This window comes from Sus scrofa, chromosome 6 (assembly GCF_000003025.6).
Source record: "Sus scrofa isolate TJ Tabasco breed Duroc chromosome 6, Sscrofa11.1, whole genome shotgun sequence".
NCBI classification, from domain to species: Eukaryota; Metazoa; Chordata; class Mammalia; order Artiodactyla; family Suidae; genus Sus; species Sus scrofa.
In genome coordinates this window covers 115,926,731-115,954,425 of record NC_010448.4, presented here as the reverse complement: position 1 = coordinate 115,954,425, position 27,695 = coordinate 115,926,731, and the positions used below count along the sequence as shown (strand labels likewise).

General features: G+C 41.6%; 1 protein-coding gene across 4 annotated transcripts in view; it reads right to left on the bottom strand.

Moving 5' to 3' along the window:
* RNF138 (ring finger protein 138) overlaps positions 1-27,405 on the bottom strand; it is a 48,734-nt gene extending 21,329 nt beyond the window's left edge. For 2 of the 4 annotated variants that reach the window (XM_005665331.3, XM_013999276.2), the window contains exons 1-3: positions 27,092-27,217; positions 26,586-26,768; positions 234-399 (exon numbers count right to left, since the gene is read on the bottom strand). In XM_005665331.3, coding sequence (XP_005665388.1) covers positions 234-399; positions 26,586-26,695 — 276 coding nt within the window. In that variant the 5' untranslated portion in view covers positions 26,696-26,768; positions 27,092-27,217. Of the gene's footprint in view, positions 1-233; positions 400-26,585; positions 26,769-27,091; positions 27,218-27,244; positions 27,269-27,381 lie in introns of those variants that run through there. The other 2 variants (XM_005665330.3, XM_013999275.2) reach the window with 2 other exon arrangements.

Here is a 27,695-nt window from a genome sequence, read left to right as displayed (position 1 = left end):
TATTTTGAAAAGTCATGCCAACAATTACGGCAAATTTGGAGATTTTTATCTTCCAATCTCTGTTCTCAGTAAGTTACAATCTAGTAAGTGACAGCCATAGCTTTTTGGCCTTTTCTACCTAATTCTCAACCTAAATAATTTCTCTTCAAAAGAGTACCCACCAAGAAAATTCAAACAGGAATTTCAGAGCAGAAACTTGACTTAAAAGAAGAATGATGTCACATTTACGCTACCTGTTTTGCACAGCATCTGCAACTACCAGAAAACTTCCTCATGATATTTTCAAGGTCTAAGGCTCGTTCAGGACATGCTCTCTCTCTTCTAGTCACATTTCCACGACAGAGGGGACAATGTATTCCGCTTTCTCTCATTGCAGTCAGGAAACATTTTCTACAGAAACTAAACAAAATATTTGTGACATGTTAATTGAAGAAAAAAGTATCTTTCATTTCGATAATTAAACATAGCAGTTAGGGACATATAACCATGCTAAATGAGTTAGGCTATCTGTATGTATATAAAGCTAGGATTTTTAAAACTGTATATAGGGAGTTCTGTGGTGCAGCAGGTTACGGATCCAGAGCACTGTCACTAGAGTATTTTGGGCCACTGCTGTGGTTCGGATTCAGTCCTTGGCCGGAGAACTTCTGTATGCCATGGCCAAAAATAAAAACTGTATATGTATGAATTTCTCAGTATAAGGCTAATGACTGAACTAAATCGGAATATAAGACTCAAGTCTGCTTTACAACTTTTAACATACTATAGGAAAAATAAATATTATGTAATATTATCAGAGGAAACATGGTACAAAGGAATGACTGGATTTTATCTTCTGTTGTTTAGCAGCTGTGTGCTTTTAAGTAACACATTTACCCACAATGGATCTAAACTTCTCCCCCTTACAAAATAAGAGAACTACATATCAGCTTTTGTCTCAAACTGATCAAGATGTTGTTCTATAAGATATGAATAATTCCCCTACACAACAGTATACAAATTGATTTGAGTGTACAATTTGAAGGATTATTCAAAGTTATTAAGATTTCTGGAGTTCCCGTCACAGCGCAGTGTTTAACGAATCTGACTAGGAACCATGAGGTTGCGGGTTCAATCCCTGTCCTTGCTCAGCGGGTTAAGGATCCAGTGTTGCCGTGAGCTGTGGTGTAGGATGCAGACACGGCTCAGATCCCTCATTGCTGTGGCTCTGGTGTAGGCCGGTGGCTACAGCTCCGATTGGACCCCTAGCCTGGGAATCTCCACATGCCGCGGGAGCCGCCCAAGAAATAGCAAAAAGACAAAAAAAAAAAAAAAAAAAAAAGATTTCTCTGCTAAGGGGTACAAGTATTGCCCAAACTTCTGTGGTTAGGAAATATGAAAATTCGCACAACAGTGTGCAACAGAATGTGACTTGAAAAATAAACATAAAAATTCTTCCATCTCAGAGTTCCAGTTGTGGTGCAGGGGAAACGAATCCCATTAGGAACCATGAGATTGCATGTTTGATCCCTTGCCTTGCTCAGTGGGTTAAGGATCCGGCATTGCCATGAGCTGTGGTGTAAGGTCACAGATTCAGCTCGAATCCTGCATTGCTGTGGCCAGGGTGTAGGCCGGCAGCTGTAGCTCAGATTCGACCCCTAGCCTCCTGGGGACCTCCAAGTGCCATGGGTGCCGCCCTAAAAAGCAAAAAAACAAACAAAAATTCTTCCATCTGTAAATAGCCATGATCAACACTCTAACTGCAACCAAACTCACTAAAATCTTTATTTCTTCTCCTCTAAGCTTAACAAATACCAAACTTGATCATCATGCTTTAAGAAAAATCAAATAAAGCATAGCTACCTATACCTGGGATGTAGAGTAAGATATATTTAATCCAAATCCCTATAAATACAAATATACTGATCTTCCTCATCTACATTAACCAAATTTGAGAGGTTAAAGTGTGAAAGGTCTCAGAATCTGAGTTTCCTAACAAGGTACCATCGAACAAGTCACTTTTCTCTTTTAAAATCAGTTTCCTCACCCATACAGTAAAAGCATCTATACCTGATAGGATGTTCAAAGGATTAAAATAGCGATTTGCTGATACATAACAAAATCTGGTAATAACCTGTAAGGGAAAAGATCCTGATCTATGTATGTAAACTAAATCACGAAACTAACACGATATTGTAAATCAACTATACTTCAATAAAAAATAAAATTAAAAAAAATGAAAGTTAAAAAAAAAATCCTTGGAGAAGGTGTTTCCACAAATTCGGAATGCCGCTTTAAGTTTTAATAACTTCAGAAGTATAAATATTACGAAGTTACAAAAAATACCACGTTTGTTTAAATTAAAAACTGAAATTTTCATTATTTATATACTTTATAAATTTTGAATAATACATTTTCCATTTAAATTCTTTATTCAGTCAGGCGCTTGCATTCTTTTTTCTTTTTTTTCTTTTTACTATTTCTTGGGCCACTTCCGTGACATATGGAGGTTCCCAGGCTAGGGGTCTAATCGGAGCTGCAGCTGCCGAGCCGCGTCTGCAACCTACACCACAGCTCACGGCAACGCCAGATCCTTAACCCACTGAGCAAGGGCAGGGACCGAACCCGCAACCTCATGGTTCCTAGTCGGATGCGCCACGAGGGGAACTCCTGCTTGCATTCTTTAATCAGTGGGACTGTAAAAGGGAAAAAAGAAGGAAGAGTCAGACCAAAACAAAACAAAACCCACAAGACTAATGGGAACAAGAGTCTGGATCATGATATGGTCTACATTAAGGCAGAGGTAGGAAGGAGGGACAGAGGATCTCTACTTTAGAGACAAGTTCTCAGTGTCTGTGACTGTAAGAAAGGAGTGTCGTGTCCTATGTTAAAAAAACAAAACAGGAGTTCCTGTCGTGGCGAAGTGGTTAACGAATCCGACGAGGAACCATGAGGTTGCAGGTTCAATCCCTGCCCTTGCTCAGTGGGTTAACGATCCGGCGTTGCCGTGAGCTGTGGTGTAGGTTGCAGACGCGGCTCGGATCCCGCGTTGCTGTGGCTCTGGCGTAGGCCAGTGGCTACAGCTCCGATTCAACCCCTAGCCTGGGAACCTCCATATGCCGCAGGAGCGGCCCAAGAAATAGCAACAACAACAACAAAAAAAAGACAAAAAAAACAAAACAGAATTTTTTGGAGTTCCTTGCGGCACAGCAGGTTAAGGATCTTGTGTTGTCACTGCAGTGGTTCAGATCGCTGCCATGGCACTGGTTTGATCCCTGGCTTGGTAACTTCCACATACTGGGGGCACAGCTTCCCGCCCCCCCCCCCAAAAAAAGAATTTTTTAATACTTGTGGGAAAATGACAAAGAAAAGCATTTTAATTTAGAAGACTGAGTAAAAGGTGACTGTATTAACCAAGTTGAGAAATACTGGAAAAGTTGGTTTGAAAAAAGACAGATAAGTGTAGGTTTTAAGTACTCACAAAAACCTCAACAGGCAATATCCAGTAAACAAGTGGAAAGATGGATCTGAAAATCAGAGGCGTAAATATAGAGAGCAGATAATGTAAAAGCACTAAAAAAAAATCTAGAAAAATACAAACGTTTAAAAAAAGGTTCAGGGGGAGTTCCCGTCGTGGCGCAGTGGTTAACGAATCCGACTAGGAACCATGAGGTCGCGGGTTCGGTCCCTGCCCTTGCTCAGTGGGTTAACGATCCGGCGTTGCCGTGAGCTGTGGTGTAGGTTGCAGACGCGGCTCGGATCCAGCGTTGCTGTGGCTCTGGCGTAGGCCGGTGGCTGCAGCTCCGATTCAACCCCTAGCCTGGGAACCTCCATATGCCGCGGAAGCGGCCCAAGAGATAGCAACAACAACAACAACAACAACAACAACAACAAAAAAGACAAAAAGACCAAAAAAAAAAAAAAAAAAAAAAAAAAAAAAAAAAAGGTTCAGGGGAGTTCCCACTGTGGCTGAGCAGGTTACAAACCCAACTAGTATCCGAGAGGATGGAGGGTTTGATCCCTGGCCTCCTCAGGCTAAGGATCCAGCACTGCTATGAGTAGATGCCAGACATGGCTCAGATCCTCCGTTGCTGTAGCTGTAGCATAGGTTACAGCTGTAGCTCAAATAACCATGCATAAAACTGGTGGAGTTTGAATGAAGGAAATGAAGCAGAATAGTAACTATTAGGAGGTAAATTAGTCAATACGCTGGATAATTTAACAATTAATTACAAATAAAATATAAACACAGAATATTAATAGACTTTTAAAAACCTGAATGTACAAAAGCTTTATCTAGGAGGAGGGGAATAAAACAAAGCAAAATTTCAAAGTCCACTTTTTCAGTAACTAAATAGTATAAATGTGATAACACTACATACCACCAGAATGACCAAAATGAAAGTGTTGAGGAGGATGTAAACCAACTTAAAGTTGCACTCTATGCTATAAGAGTGTAAACTGATACAACCATTTTGAAAATACAACCATTTGGATAATCATTTGGCAGTATCTAGCAAAGCCCCAAAGTATATACCCAACTGACCTGCATATATGGTCAGAAGAAATTTCCTAGGAAGTTTATAGCTACATTATTTGTAATAGCCAAAAGCTGAAAACCATATAAATGTCTATCTACAGAAGGCATAAACAATTATAACATATCCACAAAATGAAAAGCCTAGCATACTGCAATGAAAATTTATTTGGGGAAGTTCCTGTTATGGCTCAGTGGGTTACAAACCCAATTAGTATCCATGAGGATTCAGTTCAATCCCTGCCCCTTAGCGCAAATTAACAAAACTTTGTAAGTTAACTATATTCCAGTAAAATGGAAAATAAATAAATAAATGCTTGTAGACAAGTGAAAAAATAAACACAAGTGGGAAAAGTTTTTTTAAAAATAAAACATTTCAGGAGTTCCCGTCGTGGCTCAGTAGTTAACGAATCCAACTAGGAACCATGAGGTTGCGGGTTCAATCCATGGCCTTGCTCAGTGGGTTAAGGATCCCGAGTTGCCATGAGCTGTGGTGTAGGTTGCAGACGCGGCTCGGATCCTGGGTTGCTGTGGCCGTGGCTTAGGCCGGCTGCTACAGCTCCGATTCGCCCCCTAGCCTGGGAACCTCCATATGCCATGGGAGCAGCCCTAGAAAAGGCAAAAAGACAAAAAAAAAAAAAAAAAAAAACTTCAGAGTTCCCATCATGGTGCAGTGGAAACAAATCCGACTAGGAACGATTCATTTCCACTGCGCCATGCTCAGCAGAATGGGATCAATGAGGGTTCAATCCCTGGCCTCGCCCAATGGGTTAAGGATCTGGCATTGCTGTGAGCTGTGGTGTAGATCACAGACTCAGCTCAGACATCTGGCGTTGCTGTGGCTGTGGTATAGGCCAGCAGCTATAGTTCCAATTCGACCCCTAGCCTGGGAATCTCCATATACTGTGGGTGTAGCCCTAAAAAGCAAAAAAAAATAAAATAAAATAAAACATTTCTTGGGAGTTCCTATTGTGGCTCAGCCAGTTAAGAACCTGACTAGTATCCATGAAGATGCAGGTTTGACCCCCAGCCTTCCTGAGTAGATTAAGGATCTAGGGTTGCTGCAAACTGCAGTGTAGGTTAGTTACAGCTCCTGCGTGGCTGTGGCGGCAGTGTAGGCCAGCAGCTGCTGCTTTGAAGCTCTGATTTGAGCCGTAGCCTGAGAACATCCATATGTCACAAGTGCAGCCCTAAAAAAGCAAAAAAAAAAAAAAAAGAATGAATGAATTTGGATGAACAATGTTGAGCTTTGGAAGCCAGATGCAAAAGAGCACAAACTGTATGATTCTATTTTTATAAAGAACAAAGGTCAGGTCAAACCAATATTGTTTAAAGTCAGAATTTCGGTATCCTGGAAGAAGTGGAATATACTCCTTCAAGAAAATAGGAAGTTTCTTGAGTGCTGGTAATAGAGTTCTTGAGTTCCGTTGCTTGATAGGGGTGCTGAATACAGAGGTGCGCTCAGTTTGAAAAAAAATCACTGAGCTGGACTTTTATGATGGGGCACATTTCTGTTATGCATATTATTACTCAAATTAATTTTTTCGAATAGGAATAAAAACAAGGGTAAATAGGATTTCTCTTGTGGCAGAGAAGTTAAGGACCTGGCATTGTTACTGCAGCGGCCCCAGTCTCTGCTGTGGCATGGGTTCAGTCCCTAGCCCAGGAACTTCGACATGCTAAGACAAGGCAAAAAGAAAAAAAATACTATAAATGTGTTTAAACTATTATTAAAATAGCTAAATTATCTTCTAACCAGGCTTAAAATAGCAAACCAAAAAAATAACTAGAAAATTTTCAGAGCTAAAAAATGTCTGCATAATAAGAAACAACTGAATGACTAGCACAAAGAATTTTTGAAAGATCTTCCACCTAGATAGATCACTAGAAAATCTTAAATATAATGATTTTTTTTCAATTTCTAATAGTTTCCAGAGAGGGAATAAAACAGATCACTTATTAATGAAAGAGAATCAGATTAGCATCAAACCCATCAGCAATAAAAGATGACAAAACAACAGAATGATGTGTTTAAAGTTCTGAGGGAAAATTACTTATAACCTAGAATCTCATCTTCTGGACACTAAATCATTTGCTTCATGAACTCTGAGCGTTTCTAATAATGCAATAAATTCAATATCGAGAAACTACACATTCTACAAAACTGCACATTAAAACTTTTAGGGCTTGGAGTTCCCATTGAGGCTCAGGGTTAATGAACCTGACTAGTATCCATGAGGATACAAATACGATTCCTGGCCTCACTCAGCAACTTAAGGATCTGGTGTTGCCATGAGCTGTGGTGTAGGATGCAGATGTGGCTCGGATGTGACGTGGCTGTGGTGTAGGCCAGCAGCTGCAGCTCCAATTCAACTTGTAGTCTGGGAACTTCCATAAGCCACAGGTGTGGTCCCTAAATGCAAAAACAAACAACAGCAAAAAACTTATAGGGTTGTGAAAAAAGAATGGTTGGAGTAGGCTGATTACCCATACAACCCTGAGAACGGAGCACTAAAACCAAACCCAAATCCTGATAAAAATAACAAATTTTAAGAGACACTGAAGTTCTACTTTACACTAACATTTTAAAAAAGAGGTGAGGGGGGAGTTCCCATCATGGCACAGCTGAAATGAATCCGACTAGATTCCATCCCTGGTCTCGCTCAGTGGGTTAGGGATCTAGCATTGCTGTGGCTGTGGTGCAGGCCAGTAGCTGCAGCTCTGATTAGACCCCTAACCTGGGAACCTCCATATGCTGCGGGTATGGCCCTAAAAAGAAAAAAAAAAAAAGAAAGAAAAGAAAAAAGAAAAAAAGAGGTGAGGGGTTATAAAGCAGTGGTTGAAGCTGAAAAATTCCGAGAGACCTCATGCCCAAACTGAACCAAGTAAAATGTACATTATGTATTTCATATAGAAGTATACAATTCTGTGGCTTGTTATATTCAGCTGAGTTTTAGCATACTTTGCTTCAGCTACCATTTGCTAATGGCCCAAAACGTCAATGCGCAGGGAAACACCACATATAAACTAATCTGTTCTGATATAATCTATTGTATAACAACAGAGCCTATCACTGTTCAGTCTTATCACTTGTCTTTAACCTTGTTTGTGATCTTTTGATATGGAAAATTTTTAATTTTTAATAGTCTAAATTCATCACCTTTTCCTAAAATTATGAATTGTGCTTTTGTAATCTTAAGCCTTCCCCTTCTCAAGATCAGAGATGTTTCCCTACATTTCCTTCCAAGTTCAAGTTTTGCTCATCACATTTAAGTTTTTAATCTACCTGGAAAATATGTTTATGTATAGTATAGAATAGAGATCTCACATCCAAAGCCATTACCCAGATACCATTCTAGTGAATAAGCCATCTTTTCCTTACTGGTTTGTCATACCCTAACTCTCAAAGATAAAAGTTCTAATACATGTGTAGGACTATTTCTGGGCTCTCTAATATATGTTCCACTGATCATTTACCTACCATTTAAATTACTATAACTCCATAATACATAGTAGGTTCTACCTTTATGTTCCACCTTCTCCAAATTTTCTTGTTCATAGTCATCAACACATCATTAGAACTTTTCAATCAAGTTCTACCAAAATGACCATGTTGAGATTTTATTGGAATTATATTAGCATTTTTAGAATCATCTGAGGGAGAATTGGCATCTTAATTTTATTGAACCATAAATATGTTTCTATCTCTCTACCTATTTAGAATTCCTATGCTTCTCAATAAAGCTTTTCGGAGTTCCCGTCGTGGCTTAGTGGTTAATGAATCTGACTAGGAACTGTGAGGTTGCGGGTTCGACTCCTGGCATCGCTCAGTGGGTTGAGGATCCGGCGTTGCCATGAGCTGTGGTATAGGTTGCAGACGCGGCTTGGATCCTCACTGCTGTGGCTCTGGTGTAGGCTGGTGGCTACAGCTCCTACTGGACCCCTAGCCTGCGAACCTCCATATGTCTCAGGTGCAGCCCTAGAAAAAGACAAGAAAATAAAATAAAGCTTTTCAACTTTCCCCACAGAAGTCTTGACATTTTTACCAGATTGTAATAAATATTTAGAATATTTATAAACTATTTAGTTTTTGTTGCATTTAAATAGGGGTTTTTTTTCTATTAATTTTTTTATCTGGTTACTGTTGGTATAAAAAAAGTTGATTTTTGTCTGTTGTTCTTGTATCCAGAAACCTCTCTGTACTTTCTTGTTAGTTCTAATCACTTGTCAGTTGTTTCTTAGGTTTTACATGTAGTTTTGGGGGTATTTATTATCATAGTTGATGTATATGTAGTTTTATTATCTACAAATTATGACAATTTTATCTCTTTCCATCTTTGTATATCTTATTTCTTGTCTCACTGAATTGCCCAAAACCTGAAATACAATGTTAAATGGTAAGGATAATACAAATATCCTTGTCTAGTTCTTAAGTAGAAAAGCACAGAGGATCTACTATTCAGTACATTTGCTATAAGTTCTAGGGAAACTACCCCTAATTAGAATAAAAGAAAGTTGTACACTATTCCTAATTTGCTATGACATTTTACAATAAAATGTTGAATTCTATCAAATGTTTTCAGCATTCATTGAAATGATCATATGCTTTCAACATCCAAATTCTCTTCCTATTTTGAAAGTTTCCTCAATTATGTACCATACAGTAAAATTAGTTCCTTTTGAAAGGATGAAAGGTTGCAGGTCTATCAATTCCTCCCTAAAACTCTGTCAGTTTTCATCTAAAGTTATGTTGGTAGGTACATAAAAGTTCATAATTATTCCTTTTTATTCATATGAAAGGACTCTTATAATGCCATCTGAATTGTCTGATATTAATATTTATATACCAGCTTTCCTTTGGCTGACATAGAAATGTAAGTACTCAGAAAAGTCAGCACTTTCAGACACTTTCTGAAAGACCCAATTCTGCTATAAAGTGTCACACACTCCCAGAAATCATTACACTATGCAAAATCATTCCCCCAAAACCCGTAACTTATGGGAAAAACAGAGAGAGAGGACAACACTCAAATGTACACAATAAAAAGAATACTCTATATGGTTTACGGATGCATTCATGTTCAAGTTTTTTTTTTTTTTCCTTTTTTTTTTTGTCTTTTGTCTTTTCAGGGCCGCACCCACGGCACATGGAGGTTCCCGGGCTAGGGGTCTAATCAGAGCTACAGCTGCCGGCCTACGCCAGAGCCGTAGCAACGCCAGATCCAAGCTGCGTCTTCGACCTACACCACAGCTCACAGCAACACCAGATCCTTAACCCACTGAGCGAGGAGAGGGATAGAACCCAAAACCTCATGGTTCCTAGTCAGATTCATCTCTGCTGCGCCATGATGGGAACTCCAAGTGTTTAAGTTTTAATTTAGCCTGAAAAAATACATACTACTCATTACAGTAACTGTTAAAGAATACTTTAGTTTTCGTAACATTTTATATTCCCTAAGAGAAATACTATAAGCAAATATGATACTATTTATATATATACTCTGCTACTATTTGTGTAAAAAGAGAGAGACAAGAATGTACATTGCTCTCTGCTTATGCACACATAAAATGTAAGAAAACCAAAGAAATCAATAGCAATATATCCCAGGGAATTGTGGGAGGATGCAAAGAGCGATGACAAAAACAAGGAAACTTTTCATTTCATATCTGTTTATAACTTCTGGTTTTTGAACTATGTGAATATATTATCTATTTTTTAAAGATTTAACTAAAATATTAAAAAATTTAATAGTTTATTTTGGGTGATAGAAACATGGAACTCAATTTCTTTAGTCTGTATGCTTTTCTCTATTATATTTTTCACAAGGAAAAAAGACAACTAAAGAAAAAAGGAAAAGATATGAAATTAAGGAGATATAAGAAGGGAAAAAAGTTGAGTAATGTGTATTATATGATCCCATTTATTCTTTTAAAATTACACACATGGCTATAAATGCATAAGTACTGGAAGAGAAAATACACCAAGCTCTTAATAAGGGTCATGTCTGTGGAAAGGAGAATGGGGATGAAGGGGGACCTATCCTTTCCCTACAGTTTTTTTGGCTTGTTTGCTTTTTAGGGTCGCACACAGGGCATATGGAGGTTGCCAGGCTAGGATCTAATCGGAGCTACAGCTGCCGGCCTATACCACAGCCACAGCAACTGGGGATCCGAGCTGCATCTGCGGCCTACACCACAGCTCACGGCAATGTCAGATCCTTAACCCACTGGGTGAGGCGAGGGATCAAACCCACAACCTCATGGTTCCTAGTCAGATTCATTTCCGCTGCGCCATAATGGGAACTCTGACCCTTTCTCTACAGTTTTAATTTATTTTTACATTTAATATGTATTGTCTTTATAACATAAACTACTATTTTTTTAATGTTACAATCATTTAATATAGTGCTTAGACCAGGTAGGAAATTGAGACTTTAATCATAATATTTAATAATGAAATCTAAAATTCTATTCCAATAAATCCCAAAAAACACACAATTGTTTTTAAATGAGAAAGGCAAAATTCAGAGTAATTACTAATTTATAACTTATGCAATTCACTATTATTATTTTCAAAATTTCAAATATATAGTACACGCTGTTCCAAAAATATAGCCATGTTGTCCAAGTAGTTCTATCTATGAGATACAAAGGGTTTTTTCCTCCTCTAAAAGTTCCTGGACTAGGGGTCAAATCAGACCTGCAGCTGCAGGCCAACGCCATAGCCACAGCAACACTGGATCTGCGCCGCATCTGTGATCTACACTGCAGCTTGCAGCAAGACCAGATTCTTAACCCACTGAGAGAGGCCAGGGATCAAGCCCACCTCTTCACACTGTGTTGGGTTCTCAACTCGCTGAGCCACGACAACTCGCTGAGCCACAAATTAAATTCCAAGATTTTAATTTCAAAATTCACAAAACTAGCCAGAAAAAAAAATTATAGATTCACAGGTTTTACTTATAAACATACTTGTTAAAGTCTTAATCAGACACAATGATACAAAAGAAAGTGTGTGAAATACTTTTTTTAAACAGACCACTGACTGTTACTACAGTCCATGTAGTAACATTATGGACATCCAAAGATACATTCACATCCATGAATGCCCACCCATGTGGCTCGGCAGTTAACAAACCCGACTAGTACCCATGAGGATGCAGGTTCAATCCCTGGCCTCACTCAGTGGGTTAAGGATCTGGAGTCCCGTGAGCTGTGTGGCAAAGGGCAACAGCTACAGCTCCAATTTGACCCCTAGCCTGGGAACCTCCATATACCACAGGTGCGACCCTTAAAAGACCAAAAAAAAAAAAAAAAAAAAAAAGAAATTAAAAAAAGATATATTCACTTCCTAATTTCCAGAACAATATCACTTTATATTGTAACAGATCTGTTTACTGTTAAGGATTTAGAAATGAGGAAATTAGCTGGGATTATCCAGGTAGGTCCTAAATGCCACCACTAGTGTTCTTATGAGAGAGGAAAAGGGAGATTTGACACAAACACACAGGAGAAGGCCATGTGGAGATGGAGGCAGAGACGAGTGGTGTGGCCCCCAGGGCCTTGAGGCCCTGCCGACACCTGGATTTTGGCCCACTTAAACTGATGTTGAACTTCTAGCTTCCAGAACTATGAGAAAACTAATTTCAACTCTTTTGTTGTTTGGGATTATTTAGGGTTGTTTTTTGGCAGCACCCACAGCATGTGGAAATTCCCAGGCCAGGGATCAAACCCATTCCACTGTTGGGGGCTGCACCAGAGCTGTGGCAACACTGGGTCTTTAACCCACTACGCCATAAGGGAACTGCTTAATTTCTGTTGTTTTCAGCCATCGAGTTTGTGGTAATTTGTTACAGCAGCCCTAGGAAACTAATACACAGAGTTAAATGTAAAACATTAAGCTATATAACTTTTAGGGGGTAAAAAAGAAAATATTCACAATACAGAGCTACACAGAGTTCTTAGACAAAATTAAAAGCACATTCCATAAAAGGAAAAATTGATAAGTGGACTTCATAAAAATTTAAAATGTTTGCTGTACAAAAGACTGATAAAAAGACAAAAAAGCAAGTTCCCTACCAGAACAGAGTATTTTAAAATTTGTATGTTGGAGTTCCCGTCGTGGCGCAGTGGTTAACGAATCCGACTAGGAACCATGAGGTTGCGGGTTCGGTCCCTGCCCTTGCTCAGTGGGTTAACAATCTGGCGTTGCCGTGAGCTGTGGTGTAGGTTGCAGGCACGGCTCGGATCCCGCGTTGCTGTGGCTCTGGCGTAGGCCGGTGGCTACAGCTCCGATTCGACCCCTAGCCTGGGAACCTCCATATGCCGCGGGAGCGGCCCAAGAAATAGCAACAACAACAACAACAAAAGACAAAAAAAAAAAAAAAAAATTTGTATGTTAAGGAGTTCCTGTCATGGCAGAGTGGTTAATGAACCCAACTAAGAACCATGAGGTTGCAGGTTCGATCCCTGGCCTTACTCAGTGGGTTAAGGATCTGGCATTGCCATGAGCTGTGGCGTAGCTCGCAGACGTGGTTCAGACCCTGAGTTGCTGTGGCTGTGGGGTAGGCCGGTGGCAATAGCTCCGATTAGACCCCTAGCCTGGGAACCTCCATATGCCTCAGGAGCAGCTCTAGAAAAAGCAAAAAGACCAAAAAAAAAAAAAAAAAAAAAAAAAAAAATTGTACGTTACCAAAAAAAAAAAAAAAAAAATTGTTCATAAACACAAAAGACTCCAAATACCCAAAGCAATATTGAAAAAGAAAAACCAGGCTTCCTGAACTCAGACTATACTGCAAAGCTACAGTAATCAAAACAGTATGGTACTGGCACAAAAACAAACATATAGACCCATGGAATAGGAACAGGAACAGAAATGAGTGGAATACGAATTGAAAGCCCAGAAATAGACCCAAGCACCTATGGTCAACTAATCTATGATAAAGGAGGCAAGAACATAGAGTGGAGGAAAAACAGTCTCTTCAGTATGTGGTTCTAGGAAGTTCCTGTCGTGGCTCAGAGGGAAAATGAATCTGACTAGTATTCATGAGAATGCAGGTTTGATCCCTGGCCTCACTCAGTGGGTTAAGGATTCAGTGTTGCCTCGAGCTGTGGTATAGGTCACAGATATGGCTCAGATTTAACACTGCTATGGCTGTGGCACAGGCCAGTAGCCATAGCTCTGATTGGAACCCTAGCCTGGGAACCTCTATATGCACAGGTGCACCAGCTCTAAAAAAAGTGGTTCTAGGAAAAATGGACAGCTACATGTTAAAATTATAACATAATTGGAGTTCCCACAGTGGCTCAGCAGTAACGAACCCAACTAGGATCCACAAGGATATGGGTTCAATCCCTGGCCTTGCTCAGTGGGTTAAGGATCCAGTGTTGCCATGAGCTATGATATAGGTCACAGCCAAGGCTCGGATCCTGCATTGATGTGGCTGTGATGTAGGCCAGCAGCTGTAGCTCCAATCTGACCCCTAACCTAGGAGCTTCTATATGCCACGGGTGTAGCCCTTTAAAAGAAAAAAGAAAAAAAAAAAAAGAACATTCTCTAACACTATACACATAAGTAAATTCAAAATGGATTAAAGACCTAAACGTTAAGGCCAGACACTATAAAATTACTGGAGGAAAACATACACAGAACACTCTTTGACATAAATCACAGCAATATCTTGTTTGATCTACCTCCTAGAATAATGACAAAACAAAAATAAACCAATGGTTCCTAATCAAACTTAGACGCTTTCACAGCAAAGGAAACAAACCATAAACAAATCAAAAAGACAAACCACAGAAAGGGAGAAAATAGTTGCAAATGATGCAATCAACAAGGGCTTAATTTCCAAAACATACAAACAACTCATACAATTCAACAAACCAAAAAACCGAGAAAATAGACAGAAGACCTAAATAGACATTTCTCCAAAGACATACGGATAGCCAGTAAGCATATAAAAAGATGTTCATCATTAATTATTGAGAAACACAAATCAAAGCTCAATGAGGTACCACCTCACACCAGTCAGAATGGACATCATTAGTAAGTTTACAAGTAACAAATGCTGAAGAGGGTGTGGAGAAAAGGGAATCTTTCCACAATGTTGGTAGGAATGTAAATTGGTACAACCACTAAGGCAAACAGTATAGAGGTTTCTCAAAAAACTAAATATAGAACTACCATGTGATCTAGCAATCAGTCTTGGGCATCCACCCAGACAAAACCCTAGGTCAAAAAAGATACATGTACCCCTATATTCATAACAACACTACTCACAATAGCCAGCCAAGACATGGAAACAACCTAAATGTCCACTGACAGATGAATGGAACAAAACAATGTGGTCCATATATACAATGGAAAGCTACTCAGTCATAAAAAAGAAATAATGTCCTTTGCAGCAACATGGATGCAACTAGATTCTCATACTAAATGAAGTAAGTGAGAAAGAAATACAAATACCTTAAATCATTTATATGTAGAATCTAAAACATGGCACAGGGAGTTGGCATTGTGGCTCAGCAGTAACGAAACCACTAGTATCCATGAGGATGTGGGTTCAATTCCTGGCCTTGACCAGTGGGTTAAGACTCTGGCGTTGCCCATGAGCTGTGGTGTAGGTCCCAGACTCGGCTCAGATCCCTCATTGCTGTGGCTGTAGTGTGGGTTGGCTCTGAGTTGACCCCTAGCCTGGGAACCTCCATATGCCGCAGGTGCGGCCCTAAAAAGTTAAAGAAAGGGGGGCCAGGGAGGCACAAATGAACCTATCTATAGAACAGAAAAAAAACTCATGGACATAGAGAACAGACTTGTTGCTGCCAAGGGGGAGGGGAGAGAGTGGGATGGACTGGGAGTTTGGGGTTAGTAGATGCAAACTATTACCTTTAGAATGGATAAGCAATGAGGTCCTACTGTGTAGCACAGAGAACTATATCCAGTCTCTTGGCATAGAACATGATGAAAGATAATATGAGAAAAAGAACATATATATGTGCATGACTGAAGTCACTTTGCTGTACTGCAGAAATTGGCACAACAATGTAAATCAACTACAATTAAAAAATGTTTACGAGTTCCCGTTGTGGCGTGGTGCAGTTGTTAATGAATCCAACTAGGAACCATGAGGTTGCAGGTTCAATCCCTGGCCTTGCTCAGTGGGTTAGGATCCAGCGTTGCCGTGAGCTGTGGTGTAGGTTGCAGACGAGGCTCGGATCCCACGTTGCTGTGGCTCTGGCGTAGGCTGGCGGCTGCAGCTCCAATTCGACCCCTAGCCTGGGAACCTCCATATGCCACAAGAGCAGCCCTAGAAAAGGCAAAAAGAAAAAAAAAAAAAAAGTTTAAAAAAGTGAATAACATCCAAAGAATCAAATTATTTTAATAATTCAAATATATTAAAAAGATTTTTAAAACAACTGAAAAGGAATGCCCTCTAAGAAGCACTGAGGTCAACTAAACAAGATTGGTTCCCACTGTGGTGCAATGGGTTTGGCATCATTTTGGGAGCACTGGGATGCAGGTTCCATCCCAGGCAGGCACAGTGGGTTAAGGATCAGTCATTGCCACAGCTGCAGTGTAGTTCACAACTGTGGCTTGGATCTGATCCCTCGTCTGGGAACTCCATATGCCACAGGGAGGCCAAAATAAAAAAATAATTAAGGTTCAAAAGTAGGAGTTGAGAAATATAGCAACAACAACAACAACAAGACAAAAAAAAAAAAAAAAATGGAGTTCCCGTCGTGGCGCAGTGGTTAACGAATCCGACTAGGAACCATGAGGTTGCGGGTTCGGTCCCTGCCCTTGCTCAGTGGGTTAACCATCCAGCGTTGCCGTGAGCTGTGGTGTAGGTTGCAGACGTGGCTCGGATCCCGCGTTGCTGTGGCTCTGGCGTAGGCCGGTGGCTACAGCTCTGATTCAACCCCTGGCCTGGGAACCTCCATATGCCTCGGGAGCGGCCCAAGAAATAGCAACAACAACAACAACAACAACAACAACAACAAAAAGATAAAAAGACAAAAAAAAAAAAAATAGTAGTTGACATCATGGCTCAGCGGAAATGAATCTGACTAGCATCCATGAGGATGCAGGTTCGATCCCTGGCCTGGCTCAGTGCGTTAAGGATCCAGCATTGTCATGAGCTGTGGCGTAGGCCAAAGACACAGCTCAGATCTGTGGCTGTGGCATAGGCCAGCGGCTATGACTCCAACTCAAGCCCCAGCCTGGGAACCTCCATATGCTTTGAGTGCGGCTCTAAAAAGACATAAAATATTCAAAAGTATACATCAGAAATCTCAGTATATTCCAAGTGTGTCCAAAAATAAGCAATTTTTTTAAGTATTTGTTATTTTTTGTCTTTTTTTTTTTTTTTTTTTTTAGGGCTGTATCCGCAGCATATGGAGGTTCCCAGGTAGGGGTCCAATCAGAGCGGAAGCTGCAGGTCCACACCACAGCCACAGAAACACAGGATCTGAGCCGAGTCTGCAACCTACACCACAGCTCATGGCAATGCCAGATCCTTTAACCCACTGAGCAAGGCTGGGAATCGAACTCTTATCTTCATGGATACTGTCGGGTTCGTTAACTGCTGAGCCACGACGGAACTCCAAAAATGGGCAATTCTTTAAAAAAGATTTAATAGAAAAAACTGAATAGCATTATAACTTTAAAGAGAATCAAGTATCCAAATCTGAACGTATAACATGTAATAATATACAAAAGCAAAGCAACTGACAGAAAAATAATGTAAAAATAAGCAGTAAATTAGATTATTATTAAATCGTAGTCATAGAAATGATCACAAATGTTGCAAAGCACACTGTGAAAAGTAAAATTATAAATTAGTATATAAAAATTTAACATGGAAAAATGTACAAAGCCTGGCTAGGAACTACATGAACAGCCATTTTTTTTGGCCACACCAGAGGCAGGTGGAAGTTCCCAGGCCAGGGGTCGAACCCACACTACAGCAGCAGTGATCTAAGCTGCTGCAATGACAATGCTGGATCCTTAACCTGCTTCACCACAAGGGAAGTCCCAAGAAACAGATTTTAAAGTGACTTCTAGACACCATTATGAAGTAAATTAACAAAATATTGCTTTTAAAAAAAAAAAAGCTAACAAAGATGATGGAATACAGATATACATTTATAGTATTAATGGCACTGTATGTAAGGCAGCCCAATTTTGTGGAAAGCAACATAACATAACATCTGTATAAACAGCAGTACCTATTTATTGAGCATTTAATATGTGCTAGGCAGGGTTCCAAATAATTTACATTCCTTACCCTGAATTCTTAAAAAATAAATAAATGTTTTAAAACTTCCTTTATTTTACGGATGAGAAAACTAAGGCTTAAAAAATAAATAAACTGAGGAGCTTGAGGTTAATAGATACAAACTATTGCCTTTGGAATGGACTAGCATTGAGATCCTGCTGTGTAGCACTGGGAACTATGTCTAGTCACTTATAATGGAGCATGATAATGTGAGGAAATAGAATGTGTACATGTATGTGTGTACTGGGTCACCATGCTGTACAGTAGAAAAAAAAACTGTATTGGGGAAATAACAAATTTTTTTTAAAGATTAAAAAAATAAAATTTCTAATAAAAAAACAAAATAAAAATAATAAAAATTTTTACCAGTACCCCAAATAAATAAATAAACCTGTAAGAGGCTGAAGGTAAGATGTTTCTTTTTTTTTTTTTTTTTTTTTTGGTCTTTTTGCCATTTCTTAGCCCACTCCCGTGGCATATGGAGGTTCCCAGGCTAGGGGTCGAATTGGAGCTGTAGCCACCAGCCTACGCCACAGTCCCAGCAACGCCAGATCCAAGCCACGTCTGCAACCTACACCACAGCTCACGGCAACACCGGATCCTTAACCCACTGAGCAAGGCCAGGGATCGAACCCGCAACCTCACGGTTCCTAGTCAGATTCATTAACCAGAGCCACAATGGGAACTCCTAAGATGTTTCTTCATTGAAGAACACGGCCTTGCACATTTCTCCTACCTCAGGGTCTTTTGCCCAGAATGTTCTCTCTCCACAAAATATTCTATACACATGCACACAGCCCTTCACAAACTAACACTTACATATCACTTAAATGTCAGCAACAATTTCACTTCAAGAAAGGTCTTTGACTGACTTACCCATCCATCCACCAACCCACCCTAGATCTATCTGGTCCCTTTCTTATACTTTCTCTTTGAACCTATGAGTTTATAACTTGAGTGTCTGTGTGAATTAAAATGTGTCTCACCAATGGCAGCTCTGAGGGCAGGGATCATATCTAACTTTACACCACTGTATGCCCAGCAGTGTAACACAGAGTTGGACACCTTGTAAGTAGTCATTAATATTTGTTAGAGCTATGAATGCTAATTTACCTTAATCTAATCCAAAAATTTCTTAACCAAAAGCTATAATCCAGTCCTCAAATCAAAACCATGAATACCTTCCATGTACAAGACATTTTAATAGAACTGTAATCATCCTTGTGTGATATAGCTGACAAATTCCCTTGTATTAACCCTTTGACCCAGCAATTCCACTTGTGAGAATTTATCTTACAGGAAAAGCTCACATGTGAAATGGTACTTTCCCCCCCTTTTGGTCCCCCAGCATATGGAATTCCCAGACCAGGTGTCAGATCCAAGCTCTGCAGTTTTGACCTACACTACAGCTGCAACCTACACCATAGCTGCAGTAATGCCAGATCCTTTTAACCTACTGTGCAGGGCTGGGGATCAAACTTGGGCCCTGGTGCTGCAGAGATGCCACTGATCTGGTTGCACTCTAGCAAGAACTCCTGCTGAAACTCCCGATATTTATACACATTTAATCGTAATGGCATATTTGTAACAGCAAAAAACTAAAAACAATTTAAATGCTCATTAGTATAAGACTGGATAAATAATGATACATTAAACAATGGAATACTAGAACACTAAATATGTTCCATGAGGTCAGGAATTTTGTCTGGACTGTTGAACCCTAGAGCCCTAGAATCTACAATAGTATTCTCAGCACAAAATGGATACTCCGTGCAGTACTGGTTGAATGAATGAAAATTCTACTATCAAAAAAAGCAAAAGAAAGTAAAAAGGCCCTTTATATACTAATACAGAATGACTTCCAATAAAGTTAACGTGAAAAATAACGAGGTACAAAAGAAGGCATATAGTATGCTGTTCTTTGTGTAAAAAACAAGAAAGGTACATTTACAACTTTGTTCATATACATCTCTCTGGAAGAATATGTAAGGTCAGAGTGACTGTAGGAAATAGTCATATTATTTCCTTTTGTACCTTTAAAACCGTGAACTAGAGAGTTTCTGTTATAGCTCAGCAGTTAAGGAACCTGACTAGTATCCATGAAGACATAGGTTCTATCCTGGCCTCACTCAGTGGGTTGTGGATGAGGGGTTGCAGTGAGCTGTGTGGTGTAGGTTGAAGACACAGCTCAGATCTGGCATTGCTGTGGCTGTGGCACAGGCTGGCGGCTACAGCTCCAATTCGACCCCTAGCCTGGGAATCTCCTTATGCCTTGGGTGCAGCCTTAAAAAGACAAAAAATAAAATTCTGAACTACAATATTCTCCATTCATAACACCTTTGATATTAAATATCTGGACCAAAAAACTTGATATAGATTCCTGTTTACAATAATAATCTAGTTCTTTGTGGAGTTCCCATAGTGGCTCAGAGGAAACAAATCTGACTAGCATCCATGAAGACACAGGTCTGATCCTGGTCTTCGCTCTGTGGGTTAAGGATCAGGTGTTGCCATGAGCTGTGGTGTAGGTTGCAAACTCCGCTCAGATCCCAAGTTGCTGTGACCTATATACCACAGCTGCAGCAACACTGGATCCTTAACCCACTGTGCCACAGCTGGAACATCTAATTTTATATTTCCATGCATTTTGAAAACTATAACACACACATACAAGATTATTATTATCCACAAACATTGTTTCATTTGGTCTTTGCAACAACCCTGTGAAATAGGTTGTTTCTACCCTAGCTTTACATCAATTTTATGGCCACACCCACGGCACATGGAAGTTCCAGGGCCAGGAAATGAATCTGAGCCACAGCTGCGACCCAAGTTGCTGCAGTGGGATTCTCCCTGTTTTATGGATAAGAAAACAGGCTAAAAAGAGTTAAACGACTTGACCAAGTGATACAGCTAGTAAGCTGTGGTCTCCCAATACAAACTTTCATTCCATTATTCAACATCAAATGCAAATAGTAGGCTCAGGTAAGTAAAAGTAGACCTGGGCTGCTGCCTTTCAATCATCTGATTCCAAAACTATCATGATTATAAACTGTGATGAGAGGTACAAAGGAAAAGTTTCTCAGCTCTTTTATCTCCGATGCTACTGTTCCTTCCTCTATACCATTAAGCACATTTCTTCAGATATAAAACTGTTTACTCCTCATCTCCCCTCATCTCCCTTTTGCTAGACTGATTTGCTAAACAGAGCTTATTTAAAAAAAAAGTAAAAGAAGAGGAAAAAAGGTGTCAATCAAGAAAAAACGATTTTGATGTCTCAAAGGAGCCTGTATCTTTAGGATGACCTATTACCCTGAAACAATTTAAAAGGTTATCTTTAAGTTTCTCCCAATTTCAAACTAGCAAATGCCAGATGAATTTCTCTCCTGACACGACAGGCTTTATCATCAGACATTGCGAGAGAAAAGCAGCTTTCCTACCCATCAAAGCTCCCACTTTTAGTATTATTTAATTTAAAATCTGGTACCTGTTATCTTCCTAGTCTACAATCAAAATCATTTCCCAACATAACTTGTAAAGTTGTTTTTAAAAAAATTCAGATATCTTAAGTTACTCTTCAAGACAAAATCAAGTCAATCGTCTTTTACATAAATACCATAGTTTTTTTTTTTAATATACCACTTTACAAATAACTATCTTTCAAGAGGATTCAGATAAAGTCTTAAAAACCTTAAGAAAATACATGGCCTAGAGTGGCATTAATTAAATCAGCAAGAATCCATATAAGCCTGGCTTTCAGAATTATAGTAAGTCTGTAAAAAAGAAATTTTGACAGTATTTTTTTAATAACATAACTGCCCAAACAAGATACCAATAAAATTAAGATTATAAGAAATATTAAATGAAAATCAGGAACTGGATAATCCAAAGCAGGTCAATATTAAATCATACAAATCTACACTTAATGAGAAGTGGAAGCTGATTTATGTTAGCTCATTTTAAAAGATGCCTCCTTACATACATGCCCCAAAGCAAAGAGATTAGATTTCCATTTTTAAAGAGTCTAGCAAGACATCAACTTGTCATTATATGTAATTTTCATTATGATAGAGCTTATCTCTAACAGTTTACATAGTTATTTCCTTAACCATTCAAAACAGAGAAGGGAGATTCGGTTCAAAAAGCATATGAGGAGTTCCCCTCGTGGCGCAGTGGTTAACGAATCTGACTAGAAACCGTGAGGTTTCGGGTTCGATCCCTGGCCTTGCTCAGTGGGTTAGGGATCCGGCATTGCCGTGAGCTGTGGTGTAGGTTGCAGACGCCGCTCAGATCCTGCGTTGCTGTGGCTCTGGTGTAGGCCATTGGCTACAGCTCCGATTCAACCCCTAGCCTGGGAACCTCCATATGCCATGGGAGCGGCTCAAGAAAAAAGGTAAAAAGACAAAAAAAAAGCACAAAAAAACAAAAAACATTTGAAAATTACAAAGGAAAAAAAAACCAAGAAAGATAAATGTCTTACCACTATGTTGGTATGTACCTTCTGGAATATTACTTTGAATACCTGCTCAATTTTAATATTAATTCGTCTTTACGTGTTTTTCAAAACATTACATCTGACCACTCTAAGGCATCTGACACTGTTAGCTACCCTTTCTTTAAAATTCTTCTGAGATTCTCCTATCACACCCTATCCTGGTTTTCCTCCTATCCTGTCCACTTCTATCTTCTCAGGTTACACTTTTCTCCACACCACATTTAAGTATATATTCTCCAGCACTGTGTTCTATCTAGACAGCCCTCTGCTATCTTTCAGTTTATGTACCTCCCCCACTGGCTACAACCCTACTCACAGCTTTAGCTTCATGTATTCTAGATCTATGTATATACAGTTAACTACTGGACATATAATCATTAAATCTAAAATGACAGGAATCTCTTCTCTCTACTCCCACTATCATTACCTTGGTTCAGGATTTAATCATTCCTCTCTCTGATAGCAATAAATGACTTCTTCACTTGTCTCACCACTACCAAGCCAGACAATGCTACTAAAGTAAACATTCCAAAATTAAAATGTGACCATGCTGCTTTCCTGCCAAAATTATTCAATAGGTCTCTATAGCTTTCAGGGAAAAGTTTAAATTGGCTTACAGAGTAAATTCCTGCCAACATCTCCAAGCTCATCTCCACTACACCCATCTTTTGACTCTAGCCAAATTGTGTAGTCCGTATAGTCATCTTCTGTAACCCCTCCTCGCTTCTGCATATGCTGTAAACCTAATCAGGGTATTTCCCAACAAACCCTGAATACTAATTCTGACCTAAAGTATTACTTCATCCAGGAAATTTCTCCTATACTCATGAGATGATTTAGATACCTGCTCTCAATGCTCATAGAAAATCTCCCCCCTCAATTTCTTCCATAACAATCACAATTACATATAGGCCTTCTCCATTAGACTATGGACAGTCTCCAGAGAAAGAGCACTTTATGTATGTCTCTCTACTTGACATACAGAAGGCCTTCAACAATTGCTGTTTGAAGGAATGAACAAGGATTAAATGGGAATTTATATTCATATAAAGTTATTCTAGTAACAATGGGCTTGCTCCTTTTACTAGAATGGGCAAATCCTTTACTGTTGTTAAAATGGAACAGGGGCCCAAAGCTCTTGTCACATCATCTCTCACTACCTACGAGCAAAAAATTGATTTTGCAGCTAAATCTGAATTTGTTTAAAGGCACAGGTTTGTCCTTTGTGAAAAGAGCAAATGACATTGTAAGCTACATTATTTAAAAGAGAGTTCTGGAAGTGATCGTTGTGGCTCAGTGGTTAACCACTCTGACTAGGAACCATGAGGTTGTGGGTTTGATCCCTGGCCTTGCTCAGTGGGTTGAGGATCCAGCATTGCTGTGAGCTGTGGTGTAGGTAGCAGACGTGGCTCAGAACCTGCGTTGCTGTGCCTCTGGCATAGGCCGGCAGCTACAGCTCCAATTAGACCCCTAGCCTGAAAACCTCCATATGCTGCGGGTGCGGTCCTAGAAAAAGGCAAAAAAACAAAAAAAAAAAAAAAAATTTTTTTTTAAATAAATAAAAGAGAGTTCTGAAGTTCCTGCTATGGCACAGCCAAAATGAATCCTATTAGGAACAAACCATGAGGTTGTGGGGTCAACCCCTGGCCTTGCACAGTGGGTTAAGGATCCAGGGTTGCCATGAGCTGTGGTGTGGGTGGCAGACACAGGTCAGACCTGGCACTGCTGTGGCTGTGGTGTAGGCTGGCAGCTGTAGCTCTGATTCAACCCCTAGCCTGGGAATCTCCGTATGCCCTGGGTGCGGCCCTAAAAAGCAAAAAAAAAAAAAAAAAAAAAAAAAAAGAGTTCTATTTCCCCACCAAGCATCTTCCAATCATTACCATTACCACCCCTCCCATATAAAACGTTTTCTCCCTCTACTTGAATTTATGGTTCAGCCAGAACCTTAGAGCAACTGTATATGTGTTTGAAAGGGGGTAGTACAGGTAAAGGAGGGAATGGGATGGGGGAAAGTGAGTAGTAAGTGTCCATTCCTCTTAACAAAATCTACTCCATGTTTCACTTCCATATCATAGCCCAAGGAGATGGACTTGAGAAAAGCCCTCAATAATCATCTCCACTGTCTTCTCCATAGCCTTGAGGTCAAGCTAAGCCACAATCTCATTTAATAAAATGTCTCAAAAGGGAAATGAACTAGAGCAAAGAGCATGGAATTTTGAGGGGAACTGGAGATTACAATGAGTTCTATGAGGTCAATGACCCAAAGGATCATTGAAATGATGCTGTCCAGAAAAGACCTACTTCCTCACTTTGCCCTCCTTCTCTTCCTTTCTTTAACCCACTGACAGCCCAAGCACAGAAAAACCATCAAGTTATAATAATGAACACTGACAGATTAAAGACCAAAAAATGTGTGTATATAAATATACGTATATATAAATATCTCAAAATATTTTTCTAACAGTCTGCATTTGTTGCACCAAATGATATATAAATTCCAAATTGTAATTTGTCTTTCACAAGCAGCAAAAATGTAACTGGTAATAACTTCTATCATGAAAAGTCACATACTCTTGGAATTCCCATCATGGCGCAGCAGAAACAAGTCCAACTAGGAACCAAGAGGTTTTGGGTTCGATCCCTGGCCTCGCTCAGTGGGTTAAGGATCTGACATTGCCGTGAGCTGTGGTGCAGACTGCAGATACGGCTCAGATCTGATGTGGCTGTGGCTGTGGCCTAGGCATGTAGCTGTAGCTCCGATTGGACCCCTTGCCTGGGAACCTCCATATGCTGTGGGTTTGGCCCTAAAAAGCAGAAAAAAAAAAAAAGAAACAACTGTATGGAAATCCATGCTTAAGAACCTCAAATTCAACAACCCATTCTTGGAGTTGCTATTGTGGCTCAGCTGGTAACAAACCTGACTACTATCTATGACGATGCAGGTTCAATTCCTGGCTTCACTCAGTGAGTTAAGGATCTGGCGTTGCCGTGAGCTATGGAGCAGATGGCAGACGCGGCTGGGATTCCACATGGCTGTGGCTGTGGCTAGGCCTGCAGGTGCAGCTCTGATTTGACCCCTAGCCTGGGAACTTGCATATGCTGCAGGTGTGACCCTAAAAAACAAAAACGAAAAAACAAAAGAAATCCATTCTTTACAAAGTTAGATAATCTACCGCTCCCCTCATAAAGTCAAAGGAGAAACCAATTTTAGAAACTTGTTCGATTCTTTTCAGCTATATGAATACACACAGAACTTTCAAGCCTGAGTGTATATTTTCAGACAGAGATTTCCAGGCCTCACCCGCCAGAAATTCTTTTATAAGTTTGGAATGGAGCCTGGGAATTGGTATGTTTACTTAAAAAGTTCCCCAGGGACTCCAATCAGCAGCCAGGTTTGTCAGAAGTGCTATATACCTTTACAAGATGGGCTCTTTCCAACCCTTACTGACATCCTAGTAGTCTATAAAATTATCAAAGTTCTATAAATGTGCCAAATCGAACAGCACCAGGCCACCTTACTGAATCCCTTTGTGTTCCCATCACCTCTGGGGTTACTGCATTAATTTCAGTTCATTCCTCACAACAGCCGTCTTCACCTTTGTAGTAACCAAGTAATAAGCAGAGGAGTAAAACAAAGGAAAACTATCACTCCAATACCCGGAAATCCTGTGAGTTCTAACAAATGAAGGAGGCAAACCCATTCTAGCTCATTCCAACTAGTACTGAATGGTGAACGCATTGAAACACATTCAAGGGTGGTCTGTGAAGCAGGGCCGAGAGGTTAAGTTAGATGAGACCTCATGGATCAGAAAAGAATGGGCCAAGGTTCTTGAAAAGTGAAACTTGAAAGCGGGGCCGGTCGCGAAGCGGGCTGTGCGGGCACATCCAGCGGGTTTTGACACTCGACACCCCAGCCTTCACTCAGGTTGCTAGGAAACAAAAAGGCTCCCTGTTCCCTGCACCCCTTCCCGGGGCTGCCGGAGAGGAGAGGGGCCTCGGGGCCCGAAAACGCCACGGGGACCGGCCTGGGCACTGCCCCGGGGGCGCGAGGACGGAGGAGCCCTGGGGCCCGCGAGCTCGGGCGGAGGGGCCGGGCGCAGGCACCGGGCCGCGAGTTCAGAGGGAGGGCGGCCCGGGGCTCCGACTGGCTGGGAACGGGCCCTCAGCGCCTAGCGGCACTCCGGGAGGCCGCCTGCGGGCTCGCGTCCCGCCAGGCCGCAGCCCAGGGTCCGGGGCTGGATGCGGGGCCTAAACGACCACCCGGTTCGGCGCGGGGGAGGGGCCGTCTACTCACACGTGCTGACAGGCCGCGGTCCGCACGGGCGTTTTGAGCACCTCCTGACAGACAGGGCAGTAGAAATCATCTTCGGTGTAGGACGTGGCCGCAGAGAGCTCCTCGGCCATGGCGGGGGATGGGGATGAAAGCGATGGCGGCGGCAGCGGCCGAGGTGGCGGTGGCGGCCCGGGGCCCGACTCCCTGCGCGACCCAGAGGGGGCGGGGAATCGCGTCAGGAAGCGTCTCGAGTCAGGAAGGGGGCGGGCCGAGGCGGGGTCGAGACAGGGCGGGGCCGAACGCCGAGACCCTATGGCCGCACGCGCCAGGCGAGGGTCGAGCCCAGGGCCGCTCCTGGCTCAGGGGCAGGCCGGGAACGCGCGCCGGGTAAGAGGCCGCAGATGAGAGGCCGGCGATTGGCCGGCCTCACGGCTGCTTCCACCGGAGCCAGGAGCCGCCCCTCTCGCCCGGGAAGGGCGTCCCCAGCCCGCGGCCATTCCCCCGCCCCCCTCAGGCCACTCCGTTACCTGTCTCCACGCCGTAGCTGCGACTCCGCCCTCAGCCCTCTTCTGCGCGTCCGGCCTCCCTTTCCCTGACTTCTCAGTTCCTTTTCCCCACCCCCACCCCGAGCCCCCCGCCCCCCGCCCGCGCAGCCGCCTGCTCCTCACCAGGTTACCTACCCTTTTCAGCGGCGCCCCGCCCCGCCCCCGTCCTAGCCAGCCCCCGTCCCCTCCCCCGCCCGGCCCGGCCCCGCCCCGCCCCCTCCCCTCCCGCCCCTGCGTTCAGATTGAGTGGACGCTCACTTAAGAGTCCGTACTTAAGAGCCCCGCAGTCTGGCGGCTGGTGATGCAGGTTCCCTAGCGAGTGTTGGTAGGGAAACCCGGCGGCGTCCTCGGGCTTTTTGTCCAGCCGCTGCCTTTTTCGCAGCCGAGGCCGGGAGGGGAGTGGCGGGGGAGTGCGCAGCGCTCATCGGCCCGACACGGGGCCGGGCCCGAGGCTCATGGTGTACCGGGGTCCCACCGCCCCCTCCAGCAACTCTCCCGCGGCATCGCGCTGCCTGCAGCCTGCCCAGCAGGTCACCGAACAGAAGGGAGCAGCGAGCGCGGGGACTGGGGGGGGGGCGGCCTCCAT